The 14,207-nt window shown below is 45.2% G+C and overlaps 1 protein-coding gene across 4 annotated transcripts in view; it reads right to left on the reverse strand.

Moving 5' to 3' along the window:
- The window catches only part of Trappc9 (trafficking protein particle complex 9), a 473,194-nt gene that overhangs the window by 449,504 nt on the left and 9,483 nt on the right, over positions 1 to 14,207 (reverse strand). For 3 of the 4 annotated variants that reach the window (XM_027403775.2, XM_027403773.2, XM_027403776.2), the window contains exons 3-5: positions 13,887 to 14,032; positions 11,928 to 12,056; positions 4,934 to 4,960 (exon numbers count right to left, since the gene is read on the reverse strand). In XM_027403775.2, the coding sequence (XP_027259576.1) occupies positions 4,934 to 4,960; positions 11,928 to 12,056; positions 13,887 to 14,032 (302 nt within the window). The remainder of the gene's footprint in view (positions 1 to 4,933; positions 4,961 to 11,927; positions 12,057 to 13,886; positions 14,033 to 14,207) is intronic. The other variant, XM_027403774.2, reaches the window with a different exon arrangement.

The raw sequence follows: 14,207 nt of genomic DNA on the forward strand, positions 1-14,207 counted from the left end.
TGTCAATAAATTATATAATCCAGATGAAATGGGAAAGCTCCAAGAAGGACACAAAATACCTAAGAAGGAAAAGGAAATCTGAAAAGACAAAGACATTGAGCTGATAACCAAAAACTTTCCAGGAAACAAAAAAGCAAGATGCAGATGGCCTCAATGCTGAAGTCTACCAAGCTTTTATGACTAAATTAACATACTCTACCAGAAAATACCAAAGGAAGGGACACTATCAGCAACTTGTTTAGTGAGGCCAACCCTGTCCTGACACCAAAGTAGAGGAGAACTGGGCAGGCCAGTGAGAAACCCAGAAAATCTCTGGTTAACAGCCAGTGCATATCCTTCATGAGCTTGGACACTAACACCCACAACAAGAGCTCCCTGAACTAAGCAAACTATGGATAACCACAGGGTATGAGCAAGGGAGGAGAGATCAGCTTCACATCTAAAATCCAATTACCACATGTGTGTGTGAATAAAAGACAAAAAGAACATCCGGATCCAAAAGCAAGAAGTAAAAGATGATTTCTGTTTTCAGGAGCCATGATCTTGCACACAAGAAACTGTAACAAAGTCATTGAACTAATAAATGAATTCTAAAGGTAAGCCACTTGAAATTCTACAAATAATCAGACAGACAGAAAGAAATACACAAACACATGTGTGACACATAGTTGGGATGGCTCCCACAGACATGCAAATGCCTTTGTTTACTATAGAATGCAACATACTTTAACCCAGAAAGATTATCTTGGCCAGGCGTTGGTGGTGCACGCCTTTAATCCCGCACTCAGGAGGCAGAGGCAGGCGGATCTCTGTGAGTTCGAGGCCAGCCTGGTCTACAGAGTGAGCTCCAGGACAGACTCCAAAACTACAGAGAAACCCTGACTCAAAGAAACCAAAAAGAAAAAAAAAATCTTAAATGAGCCAAGAAATCAAGAGACCTCTTCTCCTGTTCAATCTAGTTAATGAATCTTCTCTGACATGTATCCAGCAAAGATGATTCTCAAACCAGTAAAAAGCCTCAGTGTGGACTTTGGCAAGCCTCTGCCATCCTCCAAGCAGATGTCAGCATATCACAGACATTGCCACATGATCTGTTCCCTGTGTGGTTAACAACAGACAGCCCTGTCAAGGCTGTAGTGAGACCCAGCCTTCAGAACACCTTGTTCTCACTCCACCACTCCAGGACAAAACAGCACTGTGTCAATCCAGGATTTCTCTAGCCATGTCTGACTTGTACCTAGAACATAGAAAGAACTGTGGCAACTCAATAATTAACAGACAGATGAGAGCAGCCCTTCCTCAGAGCAAATACACCAGTGATGAGTATACTTGGAAAAGGTGCTCATTAACTGTAAGGGAAACAGCAGTGCACCAAGGTGACAACTGCTGCGGCAGAAACAGAGGGACAAGCTCACATTCATGGCTGCTGGGACTGTCCCATGGTGTGGCAGCTTTGGAGAAGTATCTGTACACATAAGAGACTTTAAACAAGGTACACACAAAAATTCCCACAAAGCTCACAGCAGCAATGTTCCTAGGAGCCAAATAGTAACTTCATGCAAGGGTGCAGGAGCTGACAGACTAGAGGAACAAAATGTGGCATGTTGACAGGCCAGGATAACATGCTGAAGTGATGTAAAGTCCTGAGCTGTGTTACAAGGATGGACCTTAAAAAACTTAAAAGTTAAAGAAGCCAATTCCAAAGGACGGAGTTTATGAAATGCAAGATGGACACAGTAGGCCACCCTGGAGTGGGAAAGTAAATTACTGCTGCAAGAGCCCAGAAGAGGCTGGGGAAACAGAAAGGAATGGCAGTTATGACTACAGAGGGTGTGGAGCTTGTTAAGGAGATGAAAGTCCTACAATGGCCTGCTGTGCTTGGTTGTAGACTCATTTTGAAGCTATTTTTAAAAATAAAACAGCATTCTCAACTGAGTGCAAATTGCTAGTTTTTGTCATTGGAAGAAGACACTAACCTTGGCCCTAAAATGGGAAAAGCAGGAGAACAGAATGAAATTAGCCAAAGGAGTTTGGCTTGAAGGAGGTACTTATTGTATGTGCACACCATGTCCAGAGCAAGAAAGGAGTTTGAGAAAAGAATCGTTGCATTTAAGGTGTAGTGCAAGAGCCCAGAAGTCTGTCTGCTGCACGTGACCAAGGAGGCCTCTATTCCTAATTAGCAGTGAAACAAGCACCCAGAGCCAAAGGAAGCACCCAGAGCCATGGGACAATCAAATGTAAGTACAAGTGGCAGACTTTCTGATGGCTCTGTGAGAGGCTTTTCTGTGGTGCTGAACAAAGGCATCACCCCTGAGAAGGTCTCAGGGGCACTGGTAATAACTGTTTTGTTATATATAATGTTACTGTTAAAGCTAAAACCTTCCTTTTTATTTAGACAGAAAAGAGGAGATGATGGGGAATGTCCTTCTGTATATATGTTTCTCTTATTGGTGATGAATAAAACACTGATTGGCCAGTAGCCAGGCAGGCAGTACAGGTGGGGCTACCAGATGAGGAGAATTCTTGGGAGGGGAGGCAAAGAGACACCATGTAGCTATCAGGAAGATAGGACGTTCCAGGCATTCTCTGGTAAGATAAGACCATACAGAAATACATAGATTAAAAGTTATGGGTTAATAATTAAGAGAGAGCTAGCCAGTAAGAAGCCTGAGCCATCAGCCAAACAGTTTATAATTAATATACGTCTCTGTGTGTTTATTTGGAGCAAAGCAGCTATGGGACCAGGTGGGACAGAAGTTCCATCTACACCCCCTCCTACCCAGAGCACTACCCCATGAGCTGCCAGGTCTGACCTGCAGGAGAGGGACAAGTAAAGCATGGCCAGGCTCTGTCTGGTCTAACAGCTCCTACCAGAGACCTAAAGGTACAAGCTGTAGGCTGGGGTCTGGTGAGGTAAAAGCTGGGTATAAGTATAAGAAGAGCCTCAGTTCCCTCCTGCCTATCTTATCCCCCTTGGAGAGTCCAGCCCATGCTGTCTACACTTAAAGTGGATGCAAAGATGCCCTCCAATGCCAGGGCCGACTGGCAGCTGCATCCTCTGTTGGTGACTTTCCTAACCACTGGTCCTGACATGGTCCTGAATGAAATGTGAAGAGTCGGTACAGTGGCAGCACACACCTTTAATCCCAGCACTCGGGAGGCAGAGGCAGGCGGATCTCTGTGAGTTCGAGGCTGGCTTGGTCTACAGAGTGAGTTCCAGAACAGATTCCAAAGCTATACAGAGAAACCTGGTCTCAAGAGAGAGAGAGTGAGAGAGAGAGAGATGTAAAGGGTCACTTGCTCATCCCCACAGCCTGCATCTGCTCCAAGCTCTGCAAACTCAGCTGCAGAAGCTATTCTCAACGTTTTCACAAATGACAAACACATTCTCCCCTACTTCAACTAAAGATTGACTTTCAGAAGTCATTTAAATATGTCCCCATCAACTTCTCCCACAAGTATGACTGGCACAATGAGATTCAGTACTTCATATCAGGCTCTACTAACCAGTCTTGGCTCAATAATATTAAAGCATTCAAAATCAATGTCAGTTTTGAGTTTGCTAGTTTGTTTTGTTTCAGTTGCATGCACGTATGGGTGTGTGCATGCAGATGCCAGCAGAGGCCAGAAGAGGATTTCAGATTCCCCAGAGCTGGAGTTACAGGCATCTGTGAGCCATGCAGCATGGTTGCTGGGAACCAAATTCAGCTCCTCTGCCAGAGCAGGAAGCACTGTTTAACCACTGAGGCATCTCTCCAGTCCCCAGGACTTTTGTTTGTTTGCTTGTTTGTTTTTGAGAGATGTCTTTTTGTCTTTGAGACAAGTTGTTGATACATAGTCGAAGCTGGCTCCTGCCTCAGCCTCCTGAGTGCTAATGAGATTACAGTGTATAGCACCGTGTCTGGCTTGTCAGCCTAACTCTCACAAGCACAGAAAGTCACTGGCTCCTGGCACAGGAAGCCCTGCCCTTGTGTTCATTTTCTTTAGAAATCAAACAAAAAGCTGCAAGCACCTGGGTCGTCTACACTCTCCACAAAGCACACTGAGAAACGTGGCCAGCGGTGTAGAGCAGGCCTTGAATCAGATGGTACAAGTAGGCAGGCATGAGGTGACTCCACTTCCAATCTAGACACACAGGAGATGAAAGCAGCCAGCTTGAGCCAGAAGCCCAAGGAAACAAGCCTGCCTGGTTTGTGTTCTTCGAAGGAAGACATCTGCTACTGCACTATTACCTACTTGGCCATCATTTCTAATTAAGCCAAAAATAATTGAAGTCATCACAAAATACTTAAGCACTGTAACAAAATAAGTTTCTGCTGGATTAATTACAGAAACTAAGAAGGGAAAGAAAGACCCAACAGTGTAAAAAAGGGAAAAAATGCCAGATTTCTTAACAACACATAGACATCCAGGCTTGATGTCTCTCATGTTAGGAGGCTGAAGCAGGAAGATTGCCACTAATTCAAGGCCAGCCTGGGCTACATAGCAAGAGCTGTTTGCTATCACCAATAATAATAATAATAATAATAGTCTATGAAAAAAAGTAATAGGAAATTCAAATCACTGTGGAAAGAAGCATATGCCATAGTCTCAGAGCAAAGTCATTATTACCATGAAGGGATTCAAACCAACAGCATAAGCATGCTCAGAGCATTCAAGGCACAATTCTCCAATCATTCACTTCAACATGCTAGGGAGATTTCTTCTCTTCACCAAACACATGAAGCAGTAGGATGCCCCATCAAACAAGGACCAAACAATAATCAGGTAATCAGGTTTGTCACAGTTCTTATTTAAAGTTATTTAAATCAGAACGTTCCAAAGATCACAATCCAGAAACCAGAACCATTCATTCACAACACCACGAAACAAGCACTTAAAAAAAAAAAAAAATAACAACAACCAAAAGAAACTAAGCACAGAGATCATGTACCTGGGTCAATGAGAACTTCTTGCGCCCCTGGAAGAAAGAACAGATTACGGTCTTTTATTTGGAAAACAAAACCACTTTTAAAGACAACTAGTAGAACACATTTGACAGTTTGCATACGCACTGAGAAGCCTGAGATGTTTGCGTCTACCTTAACAGCAACTGTGAGCAACAGCATGGCAGGCACAGTACTCTTCCGCTTCCATGAGGAAAACAGAAAGTCTACTGTAAATCGTGACTTCAAAAAACAGGAAAGAGTCCCCTTACCTCTCCCCTTCCTCCTCTCTAAACTCAGGCTCGTCACTCTTCCCAAATGAGTGTCAGAAACTCTCATTTCACCAATAAATCAATAACAAAAGGAATTTTTTTTTTTTGCAAATAAGTATGAGCACTACAGACTGGGGCAAAAGTCTCAAAGGAAGTGTGATGATATAATAATACCCCCCCCCAGATCATTCTGTCAATTAGACTTCTCTCTCTCTCTCTCTCTCTCTCTCTCTCTCTCTCTCTCTCTCTCACACACACACACACACACACCACACACACACACACACAGAGAGAGAGATAGAGAGAAGAGAGGAGAGAGAGAGAGAGAGAGAGAGAGAGAGAGGAAAAATGAATTATGAATTTCAGGACACTTATCAAAGCTAAGTATTTGTGATGTTTAGTGGTAGTTCATGCTGAAGTTATAGCTCAGTTGGTGGAATGTATGTATGTACTTAGTATGCACCTAGTATGCACAAAGCCCTGGTTTCAATCCCCAGCACCACATGAACTGGGCACAGTGGCACACACCAGTAATTCCAGCAATTGGAAGAAGAGATGAAGGAGGCCAAGGTCATCCTTGGCCACATAGTAAGTTTAAGGCTAGGATGAATTACATGTGACCCTATCCCAAAGAAGCTGGTGGAGGCTGGAAATATGGCTCAGCAATTAAGTGTTGCTCTTGCACAGGACCCAGATTTAGGTCTAGGCACTCACACTGTGCAGCTGCTTGTAACTCCAGCTCTAGGGGATCCAATGCCCTCTTCTGGTCTCTGTGAGCACTTTCATACACATGCTGCGCACACATACACCATGCACATGCTACACACACACACACACACACACAGAGAGAGAGAGAGAGAGAGAGAGAGAGAGAGAGAGAGAGAGAGAGAAATAATTCTTCTTTAAAGGGTGAAGAGGAGGAAAGGGAGGAGAAGAAACTTTGTAGTGAGCTTACACATGAAGCAGTTAGCTCCACTATTCTCAATAAGCTGGGAAAGCCTTCCTCATCTGCTAAACTATCCAGTTGTCAGTGAGGCCCAAGCAGTACACCCCATGAGCTTGGTCCAAGACTCAAACTCATCATTAGCTGTTGCCATTTTTAAACAGTTTAATAAGATTCAAAAAGGTTGATCCCAACGCCCTGTGTTCTTATGCAACAGCTCATTTGTTCAATTGTCTGTGTAAAGAACAAAGCCTGTGATTATGATGCCAGTTGACAGCTATGCTGTATAATATAGTGGGCGGGCACACACATACACACACACACACACACACACACACACACACACACACACACACACACACACACACACACACACGAGGAGACCAGAAGTCAACCCTGTATGCCATGCCTCTGAAGAAATCCACCAATTTTCTTTTTTGAGACAGGGTCTGTTAATTGCCTAGGGCTTGCCAATTAGGCTAGGCAGACCCAAGAATTCACCTGTCTCTGCCTCCCCAGCATTGAGATCCCAGTACACCACCATACCCAGTTCTTTTTACATTGGTCCTGGAGGTAGAAGTCAGGTCCTCAGCTGGGTGGTGGTGGCACAGGCCTCTAATCCCAGCACTCAGGAAGCAGAGGCAGGCAAATCTCTAAGTTTGAGGCCAGCCTGGTCTACAGTGTCCCAGGACAGCCAGGGCTACACAGAGGAAACCCTATTTCAAAAAAACAAAAAACAACAACAACAAAAGATCAGGTCCTTATGCTTGAGAGGCAAGCACCTTGGTAACCAAGTTACCTCTACAGTCCCTTATTTGTGTTTAATTCTTGAATTTCTCAGTAATGATGTAGGATATGTGCATATGTACTATATATGCACATGTACACTTTGTGTATACCAGGGTTGCTAAAGCAGAAGAATCCGGAGCTCCAGACCAGCCTGGGATACACAATGAGACTCTGTGTATCAAAAACATCAAGCAAAACAGGGAGTGACTCTGCGGAGTTAGGTCAGATAACACTGAAACATCATTGTCACTAACCCTGAGGCTGCCCATCTTCCTAGGCACCTACTATGTATGTGTGTGGTGCTAGCTGAGGCCAGGTTTCATGTGGGCTGGAAAAGTACTCCACCACTGAGTTAGATCCCCAACCTCCCTTTCTAAAACGCAGAACTGGAGTTTGTTAGAAGACTTTTTTCTTTTCTTTTCTTTTTAAGACAGGGTTTCTACGTAGCCCTGGCTGGCCTGGAACTCACAGAAATCCACCTGCCTCTGCCTCCCAAACGCTAGCATTGAAAGTACATGCCACCATGCCCAGTTAGAAGGTATTTCTAAGTACAAGGGTTAAGAGAAAGAGAGACTCGGCACCCTTGAGAGCACAGGTGTGGGCCTCTCAAACAAGAGCCATCTCCAACTTTTTAATTTTATTTTTGAGACTGAGTCTTGCTCAATTACCAGGCAGGCCTTGAAGTTTGAATTTAACCATCCTCCTGCCTCAGCCTCCCCACTAAGATCACAGGCCCTGGCTCCTCTCCTACTTCTTAATTGATCTTTCCTACTCTAATTCCTTAGAAATTGTCAAACATAAAATGACAGTTCCAATACCCAGTGTGATGGTTCATGCCCATAATCTCAGTAATGGTGGAAGGAGTGGAGCAGAATCATGTTCAAGGCAGGCTAGGCTATATGGCAAGACTCTCATCCCTCTTCCCAATGTGGCTACATGGATTAAATCTCCTTTTTCTGCTTCCTACTTTTAATTGGCTTATTGAGGATGGTGACCACACCTGTCTAGGGACACAGTGTATGACCTACAAGTTCAATAACATACTTAATGCATATAGCTGAGCATAATACCTCCACGCAACCACTTCGGCTGAACTGGAAGCCAAGATCTTCACCTGACCCTGAGGGTGCCCACTAATAAGCACAGGAGTAGAGAGGGAAACGTAGGGCCTGGCTGGAAGCCTTCTTCTTCTCATCTGTAATGTGCTGCAGAGCCTGACATCATGGCTAACCAGTTCCTAACGCTCGAGGGAAAGTCCGGTTTCAATGCTGCTCTGACAGCATGCCTGAAACCTTCACACTGAGCTGACAAGACAAAAACAACATGGAACCAGAAGGCTTTTTCCAGAAATATACTGGGGACTAGTCTGAAGCATCCAATGAAGAAATCATGTTCCAGGAGCCTGGTTTGGGTCCTCTTGTACAAGAGGAAAAAATGAAGACTAATAATAATAAATAAATAAAGATAAGTACAACAGCAACATCTATAGAACATCCTGCAAGAATCCTCGCAGGTCTGCACAATGATCCAGAGCTCACAGACCCTGTTCAGCTAGCACACCAATGTTTGGCTTCAGGGAAGGTGGTGCTGTTCAGCAGCTAAATTAAAACGTGGGACAGCCATATGTCAGCAAAAGAGACAGGCTCCCAGATGACAGTATAACAGAAAGGGGCCTGGGCCTCTGGTAGGGAAGCTGAGATGCAGGGAACTGGTCCTTCAAGCAGTCAGTTGAAAAACTTTCTCCCAGTCTTTGCATTTTTCCCAAAAGCAACTGAAAGGTCTGGAGAAACAGTTATGAGCTGGTCGAGAGGTTAAGAGCTGTTGCTACTCTTACAGAGGACTAGAGTTCAATTCCCAGCACCCAGCACCTTAGAGTTACAACTATAACTCTAAGGGATCCAATGCTGCTTCAAACCTCCAGATGTATACTCAAACATGTGCATAGATACATACATACTCACAAATAAAAATATTTTTTTAAAAAAAGCAGCCATCTCCCATAAGTTGCTTTTGTCAGAGTATTTTATCACAGCAAGTAGAAAAGAAAGTAAGAGAGCTTGTCTCTGCCACCCAGTGCTGGGTTTCTCATGTTTGAAAAGCACATGTTCTTACCCACTAAATCATCTCCCCAGCCCCTGAGAGACAGAGTGAGTGAGAGTGAAAGTGTGTGTGTGTGTGTGTGTGTGTGTGTGTGTATGTGTGTGTGTGTGTGTATGTCTGTGGTGGTGGTGGTGGTGGTGTGGGTGGTGGGTGGTGGTGGTGGTCTGAGGACACCTTGTGAAAGTCAGTTCTTTCCTTCTACCATGTGAGTTGCATGGATCAAACTCAGGTCTTCAGGCAAGTGCCGTTACCCAGTGAGCCATACCCCCAGCCTTTTAATATCTTTTGAAACAAGATCTTACTCTATAACCCAGGCTGGCCTGGAACTTAAGAAGTAGTTAAAGTAGGCCTTGGACTCATGGTGATCCTCCTGACTCAGGCCCTTGAAATTACACAACTTGGTCCCAGTTTCATGAAACAAACAGGCATTTAGATTTCTGCTCTTCTGAGGCTGAAGACTCATGAGATAGAGGATGATAAATGCTCGGCCTGTCTGCAGTAAATGCTCACCTCTCTGCAGTAAGGCAGGCTGCCACTACATACCAGCTGGTCTGGAGCTCAGAATCTGAAATAAGACAGCACATCTGTCCCCCAGACCCAGCCTGTGGATGCGCTGAATGCCATTGCCTCCCTCTGCAGCAGTCAGTCTCTGACCTCCTGGCCTTCCAGCTGTCACCTGGGTGTTTTAAGACATAGGCTGTCTTCAACAGTGAAAAGTTCCAACACTTTTACACAAAGTGAAGCTAAATAAAGACGTTTCACCTGAGGCACAGAGCATTTCTTCAGTTGGTTAAGCTTCTTCTGCCCATACCCAACAAAGGGAAAAATAAAAATAAAAAAAAAAAACGAAATGCTACCCTAAAAGATTCCAGTCTACAATCACATCAGGGAGCAGTTGGCACACTGAAAACCTTTAAAAATAAATAAATAAATAAATAAATAAAATTTAAAAAAAAAAAAAAAAAAGCCTCTACAGAGAGACCAGAAGTTGCTTTTTTTGCCAGCTGTGTTTGAGACACAAGCACCTAGGAGCTGACTAAGAGTGAAACTCCAAAGCTGTGTTCTCACAGCAGGGCCTGCAGCACACAGCCCAGCTCTGGGGAAGATCAAAACCTCCCCACTCAGCATCACCTCTCAACCTGCTCCCTTTCCTCTCTGGGCTTCTGGCAGATGAGCAAAAAGGGACCTCAAGAACCATGTGCCTTCATCTAAGCAGGCCCCCTGCAGAACCCAGTCGCCTAGCAGCTTCAGCACGCTCTACAATAGGTGGTGAGAGAATTAATAAGACCCCCTTTCTAACATGTTAATTATTAGAGGCCGGTTTCCTGAGAAAGCCATGCTTCTCTTTGAGATTCTACTGGCTGACTGAATGACTACTTCCATGACTATAGGGTTTGATTGTGACCTACCAAGAGCCAAAATTATCCTGAACTGTCTTTGGCACCTTAACAGCCACTCCTTGCCCACATGTGGGATAACAATCTTGTAACTATCATGTTCAAACCCTTGTGATATATTAACTTAGCAGATCCCTACCTTTCACTACCCAAAGGCTATGAGTGTCATCAGATAGCAACTGAGACCCATAGTAGACATGTCCCTGCTTTGCTGTAACCCATCTGACTGATATCCTTATCAATGTATTTCACGAGTGTACTTGTTTGTGACTGTCTTTGGTTCTGTGTCTATAAAATCCATGTAACCACATCCACAGTGGAAAATGTCCCTCTGGACAAGCTGAATCAATGTTCCTGGAGAAAATCATTTATATTTGGTTCAGAATAAACTGCCTCCTTCCCTTTTGAGTGAGAGCTGTGTTTTGCAATGACGCTATTTGTCCACCTTTAGAAGAAAATGTGGCTTACTCTTTGTGGAGGTTTCCTTCCTAAAAATTTCACAGACCACAAAGTACCTAGCCGCTTTGGCTTTGGCCTCAAGTGAGGGCATTCTTCATCTGCCCAACTGCTGCACTGTGACCAGTAATGCACTAAGGGTCAAAAGTTCATTTGTGGGTCTCTTTATCCCGGGAAGTCTTCCACTCTTTGCTGGAGCCAAAGATCAAGAAGCCAAGCTTAACTCACAAGGAAAATTTCAATGAAACCAGAAATAGCCCTGGCCCCTGTATTAGCAGTTAGAACTGACTCCAGGGACCAGTGTCAACCATTACACAGATATCCAAGTTCATTCTGCCCAGAAAGTTCAGCAAGAGTTTAGAAATCAGCGATCTGCTGGGCATCAGTGGCACACGCCTTTAATCCCAGCACTTGGGAGGCAGAGGCAGGCAGATCTCTGTGAGTTTGAGGCCAACCTGGTCTCCAGAGCGAGTGCCAGGATAGGCTCCAAAGCTACACAGAGAAACTCTGTCTCGAAAACCAAAAAAAATAAAGAAAGAAAGAAAGGAAGGAAGGAAGGAAGGAAGAAAGAAAGAAAGAAAGAAAGAAAGAAAGAAAGAAAGAAAGAAAGAAAGAAAAAGAAATCAATGATCAGGGCTGGAGAGATGGCTCAGAGGTTAAGAGTATTGCCTCTTCTAGAGGTTCCGAGTTCAATTCCCAGCAACCACATGGTGGCTCACAGCCATCTATAATGAGATCCTGTGCCCTCTTCTGGCCTGCAGAGAGATATGCAAGTAGAATACTGTATACATAATAAATAAATAAATCTTAAAAGAAAGAAAGGAAAGGAAAGAAGAGAAGAGAAAAGAGAAGAGAAGAAATTAGCGATCAGTGTATGTGAGCCCTCCCTGTACCAGTAAGACTGATGAGCCAGGCAGGAAACACATCTCCGAGACTTCAGAACATACAGACTCCTCCAACCTAGAAACCTTCCTCAGACAGCAGTGCATGCTACTTCTCCTCTTGGAGACTGCAGTGGGTGCAGGCTGCAGAGAAGCAAGCTCACCTGGGCGGTGTCTGTTGGCTGCTTCTGAGGGAAGTGAGCCGCCTTGGAGCCTCCGAGTCCCAGTCTTGCCACCGGTTCCTCCGGGATAGTGGGAAATGACAGAAGCTGAACACAGCCCTTCCAGGGCAGCTGGGTGACAAAGAGAAGCAAAAGATATTAGTAAAGTCACTCTACAGGGGATAAGAATGACTTAAACGTGCCAATTTCCCAAAATCAAAGTTTACAATTAGGGCTGGAGAGATGGCTCAGAGGTTAAGCGCACCGGCTACTCTTCCAGAGGTCCTGAGTTAAATTCCCAGCAACCACATGGTGGCTCACAACCATCCGTTATGAGACCTGGTGCCCTCTTCTGGTGTGCAGATATACATGGAAGCAGAATATTGTATACATAATAAATAAATAAAATCTTTAAAAAAAAGTTTACAATTAAAGATCATTAGCTGGGCATGCCTTTGTCCAGGCACTTGGGAAGCCAAGGAGAAAAGGGGGGTCTCTGTGAGTTCAAAGCTGGCCTGGTCTACTTACAGGCCAGAGAGAGCCTGACTCAGAGAAAAGAGGGGGAGAAAGGAAGAAAATCACTAGTTTTGCAGTACACAGAGATGTGCCACCTGCCTTTTGCAGGCCATGGCCGAGAGGGAAATACAAGAAGCTAGCAAGCTCAGGGTGTGATTGATGGCCTGTGTACTCAGGGAAAACTTTATTTTCTCATTTATTCACAGGACCCTCATTTTTAGGGTTCTTTTTATTTGGTTGGTTACATTAATTTACTTAATGGGGTGGGAGTGAGGGCTTGTGCCACAGTGCCTGGCCAAGTCAGAGGACAACTTAGGAGATTTAGTTTTCCCCTTCCAATATATAGGTGCAGGGGATCGAACTCGGGTCATCAGGCTTGGCAGAAGGCCCTTTTACCCACTGAGCCATCTCATCAGTCCTCAGGGACCAGCAGTTTTACACAGGTTATAGAGCTGTGGAGCGGGAAGTATGCTGGGTTGGAGACATTCAACAGTAGGCCTCGGGGTGTGCACAATAGTGACAGTGTGCTTAGGTAGCAAGTACAAGGCCCCATCCTAGGCACAGGAGGGAGGGAGGGAGGGAGGGGGAGAGACGGGTAGGGAGTAAGGGAGGGGAAAGGAAGGGGAGGGAAGAGGAAAAGGAAGGAAGGAAGGAAGGAAGGAAGGAAGGAAGGAAGGAAGGAAGGAATTTAAAGGTAATACCTCCAAGGTAGGACCAAAATACCTTCCCCCATATTCTACATGTATCTACATCATCTGGGACAGCAGCAGACCAATCTTCCTCCTTCCTTCTCACTCTGTCTGTCTGTCTGTCTGTCTCTGTCTCTGTCTCTGTCTCTGTCTCTGTCTCTCTCTGTCTCTCTCTCTGTCTCTCTCTGTCTCTCTCTCTCTCTCTCTCTCTCTCTCTCTCTCTCTCTCTCTCTCTCTCCTCTCTCTCTCTCCTTTTTCAAGACAGGGTTTCTCTGTCCTGGAACTAGCTCTGTAGACCAGGCTGGCCTTGAACCCACAGAGACCCACCTGCCTCTGCCTCTGCCTCCTGAGTGCTGGGATTGAAGACCTGTGCCACCAACACCCAGTAACCAATCTCTTTCTCAAGGTATTCCTGTACTCTCACTGCACACCCAGGTCTGGGGGGGGGGGGGGTGCGCTACACCTTCAGAATCCCTGATGTGAGCAGGGAGAATGTAATTGGAGTGAAGAGGTAAGGGCATTGGCAACCAAAACAGAGGCCAACAACACAGGCTGAAGAAAGCATATGCCTCCTTCAGAGGATGCAGGGCAAGGCAGGTGCAGAGTGAGCAGCAGGTGAGGGAAAAGACCTCACAAAGCAGTCATCAGGCACTGCCTGCTATACGCCCCCACCTTCACCTTTCTGTGTACTGTTTCCTCACATTCAAATACCAGTGGACACATCCACTTATGAACTCATCTGGTCAGACGGTCTTACCCCCTAGCCACAGGAAGTCATTCACTGAACGCAGGAGCTCCACAGACATGTGGTAGTGTACCAGGGCATCCTGTAGCATCCCAGCCTGGAGGCACAAGTCTCCCACGTGCTTCCGCATGCGTCCTTGGCACCGCTTCTTGTAATGTCTAAATGATAAAATTCAAGGGAAATGCCTCGTTATTGCCGTCCCTTCCCCACCTCAACCCAGCACAGGGCTGAGCATGATACAAGTTTCTACCACTAACAAATGCTGAGAAGGTGGTGTTAGGCTCTACGATTGGAAGCCAGCAGCATTGCCAGTCATGTGAGCTGCAGGGGTCC

This window comes from Cricetulus griseus, chromosome 2 (genome assembly GCF_003668045.3).
Source record: "Cricetulus griseus strain 17A/GY chromosome 2, alternate assembly CriGri-PICRH-1.0, whole genome shotgun sequence".
In the NCBI taxonomy this organism is placed as follows: Eukaryota; Metazoa; Chordata; class Mammalia; order Rodentia; family Cricetidae; genus Cricetulus; species Cricetulus griseus.